Source organism: Scyliorhinus torazame, chromosome 4, assembly GCF_047496885.1.
Source record: "Scyliorhinus torazame isolate Kashiwa2021f chromosome 4, sScyTor2.1, whole genome shotgun sequence".
Taxonomy (NCBI): Eukaryota; Metazoa; Chordata; class Chondrichthyes; order Carcharhiniformes; family Scyliorhinidae; genus Scyliorhinus; species Scyliorhinus torazame.
Genome location: NC_092710.1, coordinates 328,498,192 through 328,509,244, shown reverse-complemented (window position 1 = coordinate 328,509,244; position 11,053 = coordinate 328,498,192). Strand labels below are relative to the sequence as shown.

Below are 11,053 nucleotides of genomic sequence, written 5' to 3'. Positions count from 1 at the left end.
AGAGAATAACCTTCCAGGCAATTTGGAACAGGCAACAAATGATGGCCTTGCTAACAACACCCACAACCCAAGAATGAATACAAAATATGTTGTTTCAGCTTATGTCCACTTAGTGTCCTAACAATGCAGGTCCTTCTGCATCGACCCTCTGAAAGAGCACCTACCCAAGCCCACATCCCCATCCTATCCCCACCTAACCTGCACATCTTTGGACTGTGGGAAGAAAGTGGAGAAAACCCTTGCAGACACGAGAAGATTATGCAAACTCGAGTTACCCAAGTGCTGGATCTCGGTGTCTATTCAGAACCCTGGATATGCGTTATCCCTTCTTAGTTCCCAAATAACAGAGATTCAGGCTGTGCTTTGTGGCAAAGTGTCGTTGAACTTTATTTGTCAGCTTTAGTAATCGACTGGTAAACTTTGGTTTCAATACAAAATTAGGTCAGATTGATTGTCTTTGGCGAATACAGTAGTCGAGTTTAAAATACAATTACAGATAGTGGTAATTTCTTCAAATCATGATGCACAGTACGGATTGATTTAAACAAAAAGAAAAATGGCGATTTAGCAAAAGCAGCAGTAAGGAAATAAGTTTCAGAAATAGATTGATTCTGATTCCGGACATTCCGATTCCGACAAGTGATCTTTTCATCTCGGATTGATTTATAATTCACTCAATTCGACTGAAGTGTCCATCTGTCAAATTTAGAGATAGATATTTACTTAACTAAGTTGGAGTTTTCTATTCCATTGCCTGCCAATTTTACAACTTATCCACAAATGCACCTAGACATTATTGGAGAAACAGAAAGTATCTCTCTTGACTGGCTGTTTCCATAGAAATGAAACTGCCCGTTCTTTCACACAATGGGGCCTTTCGGCCAGCTGACGTCACTGTTCCTTCAGTCTCTAATAATTCTCAAGCAATTTGCAAAATGTTCCGAGCTATTCGGCTTTCCTCACACTCATGGTTAATATGGATTTAGTTAATTACTCTTTATGAATTCTTAATTAAACCTTTTATCTATATCATCTATAGCCAACTAGAAAGCCAATTTCTATCACCAAGGTAGTAATGGTAGTCCCTGGCATTGTGAGGCAGCTGTGCTAACCACTGTGTCACCCATACTCGAGAGCCTCAGGCTCATCTAAAATAAATGGGCTAGGGTCTGACAGATGGAATACAATGTTGACAAATGTGAGGTTATCCATTTTGGTAGGAACAACAGCAAAAGGGATTATTTTTTAAATGATAAAATATTAAAACATGCTGCTGCGCAGAGGGACCTGGGTGTCCTAGTGCAGGAGTTAAGTGAGATTAGTCTTATCTCTCGTTCATAGATAAGTCTGTGGTTAAATGAAAGCAAGATAAATTTTATTTCTTAAAAACACATTTTGGTATTCACACAAAATTAACTGGAAAATGCTTTCTCAGTCTCTTGAAATGTCATTGAACAAGTAGAAGCAAAAACTTCCAAGATATAAGTGACTTCAGATTTTCAAAATTAAAAGTAATTTCAACAAAGGCCTTTGTTGAAATGTTTATTCGCCAACAGCCATAATAATTTTAAATCAGTTAGACAGATCACATTCTTAAGGGAATCTTTATCTGGATTTAGCCCCTTAGTTTCATTGGTTCTAATTCTCAGCTGACACCCCCTTGATTTGTTCAGGAAAGTATCAGTCACTTAACAGGTGATTGGTTAATTAGACATTAATCAATTATCCCAAATTAATTAAGTGTCCCATGTTCAACTCCCTACCTGACGTCTGGTCTCAGCTATGATATTGTTTCAATCTTGTTGAATGTACCTTCACGTCAGATCATATCATATCAGAACTTGTAATACATTATTTGTAACATTTGAGACAGCCATGGCCAATATTCATACAATTCATAGAATTTAGTGCAGAAGGAGGCCATACGGCCCATCGAGTCTGCACCGGCTCTTGGAAAGAGCACCCTACCCAAGGTCAACACCTCCACCCTATCCCCATAACCCAGTAACCCCACCCAACATGAAGGGAATTATTTCTACAAATTCAGGAATCATTTTAGCTAATATTTTAAAGGACCCCCCTATATAATTGCTGAATCCAACAAGTTGCAAAAAGTTGGTTTACAGGTGATTAAGGCAAATGGAGTTTTGTCCTTCATAGAGGGATGGAGTTTAAGACTAAAGTGGTTATGCTGCAACTGTATAAGGTGTTAGTGAGGCCACACCTGGAGTATTGTGTTCAGTTTTGGTCTCCTTACTCGAGAAAGGACATAGGGTGGGCAGAGGAGAATCACCAGTGTTGAGGGGGTTGGATTACGAGGAGGTTGAGTAGACTGGGACTGTACTCGTTGGAATTTAGAAGGATGCGAGGCCGGGGGGGGGGGCGGGAAGAGATCTTACAGAATCATATAAAATGATAGAAGCGGGGAGGTCATTTCCACTGGCGGGTGAAAGCAGAACTAGGGGGCACAGATTTAGGACTGAGCTTAGGAGGAACCTCTTCACCCAAAGGGTTGTGAATCTATGGAATTCCCTGCCCAGTGAAGCAGTTGAGCCTTCTTCATTATATGTTTTCAAGATAAAGATAGATAGTTTTTGAAGAATAAAGGAATAAAGGGTTATGGTGTTCGGGTGGGAAAGTGGAGCAGAGTCCACAAAAGGTCAGCCATGATCTTTGAATGGTGGAGCAGGCTCGAAGGGCCAGATGGCCTACTCCTGCTCCTAGTTCTTAACCTACATATAGAATGAAGAGCTTTCTTAGTATTACAGCCTTGATGTTTGTGCTCAATGTCTCCCAAGTGGGGCCTGAACCCATAACCATTTAACTGAGGCGAGAAAAAGAAAACAGGAAATTTGTTGAATTTGTACAACATTAGGTAGGCAGTTTAGGACACCATAATAGAACAGGTAAATCGATGGAAATGAGACAAAGGTAGACAAGAATGATACCAGCAATGAAAGGCTAAGAAAAGCTAAAATATCCAATAGAATCTTAGATTTTAGCACTCGATAAGTCATTGGGATTGGTGGGAAATGAAAAAATGCTTTAATATAAAAGATTGAAAGTTAAAAATTGTACTGACTGGGGTACAAGACTGAAAATCATTACTGCAATGGAAAGGGAAGTTAGGAGAAATGCTTTGATCCCCAAATTCGGAGGAGAAAATTAGAGATCATTTAAAAGGGAGGATAGGTATTTGAAAAACATGGTAAGAGTACTCTATTCAGCCTCTCAAATCTGATCCAGCATTCAATTTAGTCGATTGCAGATCTGTACCACATTTTTCCACTTTTAATCCATATTCCTTTACTCCTTTTCTCCATTTGTTAATTTCTTGGGATGAATTAAAGGATGCAGGGACACAGAAGTGGCTTTATCAAAGAATTTACAGTGCAGAAGGCCGTTCAGTCCATTGAGTCTGCACCTGCCCTCGGAAAGAGCACCCTACCCAAGCCCACATCTCCACCTATCCCCACAGCCCAGAAACCCCACCTGCACCTTTTGGCAGCACGGTACCACAAGTGGATAACAGTGGCGTCACAGCGCCAGGGTCCCAGGATTGATTCCCCACTGGGTCACTGTCTGTGCGGAGTCTGCACGTTCTCCCAGTGTCTGCGTGGGTCTCCTTCGGGTGCTCCGGTTTCCTCCCACAGTCCAAAGACGTGCAGGTTAGGTGGATTGGTCATGATAAATTGCCCCTAGTGACCAAAAAGGTTAGGAGGGGTTATTGGATGGAAGTGAGGGCTTAAGTGGCTCGGTGCAGACTCAATGGGCCGAATGGCCTCCTTCTGTACTGTATGTTCTATGTTCTAACCTTTTTGAACAGTCAGAGCAATTTAGCATGACCAATCCATCTAACCTGCACATCTTTGGACTGTGGGAGGAAACCAGAGCACCTGGCGGAAACCCACACAGACATGGGGAGAATGTGCAGACTCCGCACAGACAGTGACGCAAGCCGCAAATCGAACCTGGGACCCTGGAGCTATGGAGCAACTGTGCTAACCACTGTGCTACCATGCCACCCCAAGAACAGAATAGTGAGCCTAGTCATCAGGTAGCAGAGGCAAGGTGAGCCCAAACACGAAAATTTGCTGCTACTGCCCTTTACGTTAACAGCCAGGGAAAGGGAAGATACAACAGTTAACCCTGTCTGAGCTGGATTGCAACAGTTTAACACCGCCTCAAACTCAAACTACACAATAATAGATCTATGATAGCAAATGTCACATTATATTACAATCATATAAAATGTCCTTAAAATCTATCAGAATAAACTGAAGATAACCAAGCGTACTCTTCCTCTCCAGTTAGCTTGCATGTGGATATGTAATTTCCTGAATTAATTACATTTTAAAAAAATGTATGCAAGAGAAGTTTGACAGTTTTATTAGAGATAGAGAAACTACAGGGCTTTATACACCGTAAATCTGTTAATACAATATTTTATAAATGTACAATAGCATATTATTGGAAAATGACAAATATTAGAAGAAAAAAGTTGTTTAAACAAATTCTTGGAAGCATAATCATTTTATGATGAACCAGGAATGCCACAATGCAATTGCCAAAATACATAATTGGAATATGCAGTTACCACAAATACCTTAATTATCATAGCCATTTATCTCCTAGTCATCTGTCTGGCTCACAATAAAAAATGAAAACTTGATATTAGAGGTACGTCAATCATTTCTTTATATGAACAGATTTGAAAAAAGAGAGAATAACCAGGATATTTTCTTTAAAAAAAGGAAAGAAGAGTTTCAAAAACATGGACGTGCCTGAAGTCTAGTTTGCAACCATTTTAGTGTTCCAAAATCAGTAATGAGGTAACAAACCTTTAACTAGTGCAAATAGGGGAAACGCCACAATCCATGCTTAAGCCACAATCAATGCTTAAGAAAAATAGAACATTTGATCAATGCTACTAAATTAAAACTTTGCTGATGAGAAATGTAGCATTCAGAAACACAATTCACCCAGGACAGTGCTTGCCTGCACATAGGCATAAATATAATTTCAAATTGATCATTATTCTGATACCACTGGCAGGAACACATCAGAAAATAGATTAAGGGCTAAAGATGCATTGATAAAACCTATTTTGACATTTGGACCAGAGTGAAGTAAGGAATGTAATGGAGAATGGTTTATTGGATCTCCTCCAAACATAACAAGAAATCTAACTATCAGAGAGCATCTGCAAAGACCATGAAGCTGGGGCACCTAATTTTATAACACTTGCCTATTAAAAAAGAGAGCGCCACAGCACACAAGATGAATATATACCCCATTCAACAAACAGTACTTTATACACTGGTTTTCCTAAAATCTGTCAGATAATCCTTTGTTCAGTAGATTCTGTTGTCAATACAAATTTGGTATTAAACTTTAGAAGTATCCTTCATACAGCAGCAACTGGTTTACCAAAAGGTGGCTTACCATAAAACAGGGTTATACAATGGACCTGTCTTTCACATTATTAATGATAACATTTCTTCAGCAGTGCACTTGAATAGCAGGCAAAATGAATTTCCTCTTCTATCTACTCTTTTTGACATGAAGACTAGTGAAGTATATATCTATTTCGTGTTGTGCAACTAGGATACCCAAGGGGCTGCTCAGTGTGTTTACACCAAAACATTCAGTGCTTTGCATATGTGAATAGTATCCACTAATCCTTAAGCCTTAGAAGAAATTGTCCACCTTTGTGAAAATATTCTATGTTCTCTTCACGTGATGTGTTTCGAAAGAATAAATGAAAAAATGTGTTAGAAATAATGACCAGAGGAAATTTTAGCTGAGAGTTTCCATTCCTTGCAATAATGACTAGAAGAAGCTGGCTCCTATAATGGCCTGATGTAATATGTGGAACTGGACACATCCTAACTGAATTGTTTGTTTATTGGATTAATTTGAGCTGTCCTACATTCTAACCAAAGGCCACACTAATTATTTGGATCATTTGAATATATCAAGAACTATTAAACTGGCAAGTACTGGTATAATATTGCTAGGCTGCAATATAAAGATGAAAGAGTATCTTCTTATACAAACCCAGTGAACAGATACTATACTAACCCTCAAAGTACTGGGTTCTCATTCTGGTACCAACTCCATGGAAAACTGCTCAATAATATTCCCCAATCAAGAGTACCTGAACTACTTGCTTCTTGCAGTTGTGGAGGCTTGTTAGCTCAATGGCAGGTTCAGACAACCTTCAGTGGATCTGGTGGGTCTGCATAGATGTCAAACATTAAAAAAACACGAGTGCAAGATTAAAGGAGCCTTTTTGGTAATGCTTTCCCAGCACCTGGGCTGCAGACGGTAACAATGTAGAAATGTCTTTAAGGGCCTGCCGTAAGCTCAGTATTGGGCTAACCTGACCATACAGACAGCATGAATCAAGAAACAAGGGACATGGCCCAATTAGCATGCATAAAGCGTTTCGACAACCATGGGTGCCAAATCCCTACTTTGATACTCAAAAGGAACATTCTGCAAAAACTTAAAAAATGCAACAACTTCCCACTAAAAAAAAATTCGGACAATAAGTTCCCGTAGATTTTTCCATGCAAACCACAGAAGTGCAGAATATGGTTTGTGCAAAGTTGAGGTCCTTCCCTGTGGCCCCTAAACACCCAAACCCACCACCTGTGGAATCACTGAAATTTTCTAAAATGATGTTACGCGAAAAAAAACAATTTCTTTAAAATTATACAAGAGGTTACAGTTCAATGATCCCAATATATCTGAAAGTCAAATCGTGCAATTTACATTAATTTGATCAGAGGTGACAGTGTCAGTGAGATGTTAGTTCCCACTTAACCTGGTGAAAGTATGAAAATCTGCACTGGCTTTCCTCGTGCACTAAATTTACATCGGTGTAGATTTTCCACTCGTGTTTCTTGATATTTTGGGTTGTGTATTCCTACAGGTTCTAGACTAGTTCAACATTCAGAAAACATACTGCAACCTTACCTTTAGAGAAATTACATCTCATACGAGTGTCCCAAGACATCACTTTAGCCTATTTGGGGGTGATGGGTGGTTTAAACAGCTGGCAGTCTTACTATCTCTTGCTGATTTTCTAAACTTATTACCCACTCAGTAAACCTACCACAAGTATATTGCACCTCTGTGGACTCACTACCCACCTTATCCCATTGTCCGAGGACAGTTTTTCAACAAGACAGGAAAAAACACTAAGAAACTTACTGTGACAAAGAACTCACATACATCACACAAGCACTACTTGGAAACAGTGCTGTAGCTTTCAATACAACCATAATGGAAGTTGTACTGAGCAGTTTATATGGCCATGTGTAATAACCTATAATAACTAGGGGGCAGTTGAAAAAACACGCACAAAGCAACATGTGGAAAACCACGACACATACACATTTAAAGGCAAAAGGGCCAGTGTACCAAGTCAGAGCTTGTACAGTGCACTGAATGCATCTTAGCTGTTCAATGCAGTTATTTTGCATGGGATTTGCCAACATATAGTTACACATTGTAAACCTGATTAACAAGTACACAGTAAATACTTTTAAATATACTGCTACACAATTCACAGTTCTCCATACAATGGAGTTTGGTTCAGCTTTTTCTTTTGTCAATGTTATCGCGTGTTTACTTTACAGTTTCCACATAAGCCCAGTAAAACTATAACCTATTGTTACAGATTACAAGTGACAGCAAAGGCATGAATGGAATCAGCAAAATATAGGAACATCTCATGAAACTTCCAAGAGATAGAGGACCCTGTCAGTGCTTTCATATAAACCGACACTCATCGCTACATCCGTGTGGTTCTCTGAATGTTTGCAAAATTCATCCATCAACAGAGATCACGGAATAGATGACCACTCAACCATGATTCACCAGCTGCAAAAAACTAAAATTACACAAGCAAACACCCATTAGTTTTAAGTGAAAGGCAAACTATTCTGGGTAGAGGGAGCGACACTGCAGTTATTAGCTGGAGGGCTAGATGTGGATGAAGAAATCCTGTTGTCCAAATACAAGTGGACAACACAAACTGCTGTAGTGTTCCTAATGTACAAGGTGATGTTTCAGAGAATTTCAAAATAAGGGAGAAACATGGAGAACAATAACAAACCAAAAACATCCCTTGCCTCCAACGGAACATATTGCCGGATCTACCTTAGAACCCTGAATTTGCTACCTCGGAAACAAACAATGACAGAAAGATGCCCATGCTTTATATGCAATACTTGGTGTACAATGACTTCTGTCTGCAACACCATGCCATTTGAACCACAGAAAATATGTTTCAGATCATAATATAGCAGTGATAATAAATTTACAGAATACATGCTTCATAATTAAAATGTAAAATATGCATTTTCCCTTCTATATAGATGTAAAAGCGGTTAGTTACATGGTTCTGGCTGTTAGTTTGAAGATTTTATTGCCGAGTTTCCCCAAGTCTTTTACATCCTCAATTTGACATTTTGATTTTAGGGAAGGGTGACCTCCACTCGGCATCACTCAGCTAACTTTCTCTTTGATGGTGGAATCAGGTGTCGTGGAATTTCACCGGGTAGTTCATGACCTTCCAGCTTGACCTTAATTAAATGATTGGCCAATGCAAACTCCTCATCGTCTAGCATGCCATCCTTGTCGATGTCTGCCAGCTTCCAAATCTTTCCCAGCACGGTGTTTGGAAGCTTGGACTTCACCATCTCCCTCTTTGCATTTGCACCGGTGACTTTCCCATTGACTGGGGATAGGGTGTAGAAAATCTCATCATAACTCGGCTTATCTCGGATCACAACCCACTCTGGGTCATCAATGCCCTCGCCGGCTCCTTCTCCATATCCATGTCCAAATGGGCCATTTATCGTGCCCTCAAAGGCCCCACCTTTCACAATTTGGGCTGGCCGCTGGGTTTCTTCCTGACGTACTAGGGTCATGAGTTGAGCGATGTCATTTCCCAACATGTCGTCTACGTTCTCCAACAATTTAAGCTTTAGTGGCTGAAACTTGGCAAAATCCTGTGCCTGTAGCAGATCCTGGAAATAAACAGGACAAGTTATCTTGAGCATCATGAATCAGAAATTGGCAGACTTCAATGAATTGAAAAAGGCGAATTTAGAGATTTATGCAATGTACCACATATCAATACAGCTGCAAGTCTTACCCTGCTGGAACAATGTAGGTGTATTAAGAAACTTCCGGGAAATGTTTCTTTCACAAAGACCACCTACTGCCATCACTAGAATGCACCTCAGCCCATCAATGCTGAAATAACACTGCTGCCGTCATCACCTCTTTATTGGACTATTCCTGACCTGCCTCAAGTCCGCCTCCTTCCATAAAATCTGGTTCTTTCAAAATTCCACTGTTTGCATCGTACCTCGCAGAATATCTCACTCTCCCACCACCCTTGTGCTTGGTGACCCGAATGGTCTTAATTGTAGGTCCAAATTATTTTACAGGCATACGGAAACAACAAACAAATTAACAAGGTAGGTGCTTTTCAACTACATAGCAGTGGCCAAATATTCAGAATTCAAAATGGCCACCCCCTCCACAAATTCCACAATGCACTGGAAACCTGATTGATCAGTTTCAAGCACTTGGATCAAGCTAGGAATATGGGGAGTCAGCAAAATGAGAGAACTGAGAAGTGACAGTACTGAACAGAAACTATCAGTCATCGAGAACCCAGCTAGATAGAATAAAATTAATGGATGGCTCTGCACTTACGTAATATTTCAGGGAATTTTGAAGGAGTGTCGAACTTCCTAATGACAAGTGTCAGGGAGCATATTTACATTCATCTACATGCCATGCACACTCATCAAAAAGGTTAGTTTGCTAGAATCAAGTTCACTTCCAATTAATTGAACAAGCAACGCCTTCAGATCCCCTGCAGTGGATGCTGCAGAGTCAGCATCGGGTAGCACATACTCTCACGGAGGAAGATCACAGAAATGGATAAACCAGGTGGCGTGAGAAATTAGAGTGCTGAGGGTTGGAATGGGGACTGCAATGAGGTAGACTCAAGAGGGGAGAGAAGGAACATGTTCTTGACAGTGTTATTAAGCAGCACTTGCTTAGTAATAACCTGCACATCAACGCTCAGTTTGGGTTCCTCTAGGGCAACTCCACTCCTGACAGTCTTGGTTCAAACAGACAAAACAAGCTGAACTCCAGAGCTGAGGCGGTCAGAGTGAGTGCCCTTGAGATCAAGGCTGCATTTTACCAGGTGTGGCATTAAGGAGCCCGCACAAAAACTGCAGTCAATGGGAGTTGAGCAGAAAACTCTCCACTTAATGGAGTCATAGCTAGCACAAGGAGATTTTCACAGCAACATCATTGCAGTGTTAACGTAAGCCTACTTGTGACAACAATAAAGATTATTATTATTGTGTCTGTTGGAGGTCAGTATCTCAGTTCCAGGACATTCCCACAGGAGTTCCTCAAGGTAATGTCCTAGGCCCAACCAACTTCAGCTGCTTCACTAATGGCCTTCCTTCCATGAAGGTCAGGAGTGGGGGTTGATCACTGATGACTGCACAATGTTCAGGGAAATTTCCACTCAGACCTGGACAAGGGCAGTATGATGGAAGTGATAAGCACTGTTGCCTCAAAGTGCCAGGGACCCAGGTTCAATTCCAGCCTTGGGTGACCATGTGGAGTTTGCGCATTCCCCCAGTGTCTGTGTGTTTCCTCCAGGTGTTTCGGTTTTCTCTCATGGTTCAAAGATGTTCGGGTTTGGTGGATGCGCAGGCTTACGGGGGACAGGGTGGAGGAGTGGGCCTATGTAGGGCGCTTTATTGGAGGGGGATGGCCTTATGGGGACAGGGTGGAGGAGTGGGCCTAGGTACAGTGCTTTATTGGAGGGGGGCTGGTGAAGACTTGATGGGCCAAGTGGCCTCTTTCTGTGCCACAAATGTTCTATGATTCTAACAAGACAGATCAGACAGCAGTACAGACCCGAGACTCATTAATCTAGCAATGATTTCCTGGAGGGACACAACAACACCAACAAAAAAAAAAAACAGAACAGATCTAT

The 11,053-nt window shown here is 40.8% G+C and overlaps 1 protein-coding gene across 1 annotated transcript in view; it reads right to left on the bottom strand.

The window, feature by feature from the left end:
* Positions 1-362: 362 nt before the first annotated feature.
* The window catches only part of LOC140411134 (EH domain-containing protein 3), a 119,100-nt gene continuing 108,409 nt past the window's right edge, over positions 363-11,053 (bottom strand). The window contains exon 6 of the mRNA XM_072500194.1: positions 363-9,044. Within this exon, the coding sequence (XP_072356295.1) occupies positions 8,517-9,044 (528 nt within the window). The 3' untranslated portion in view covers positions 363-8,516. The remainder of the gene's footprint in view (positions 9,045-11,053) is intronic.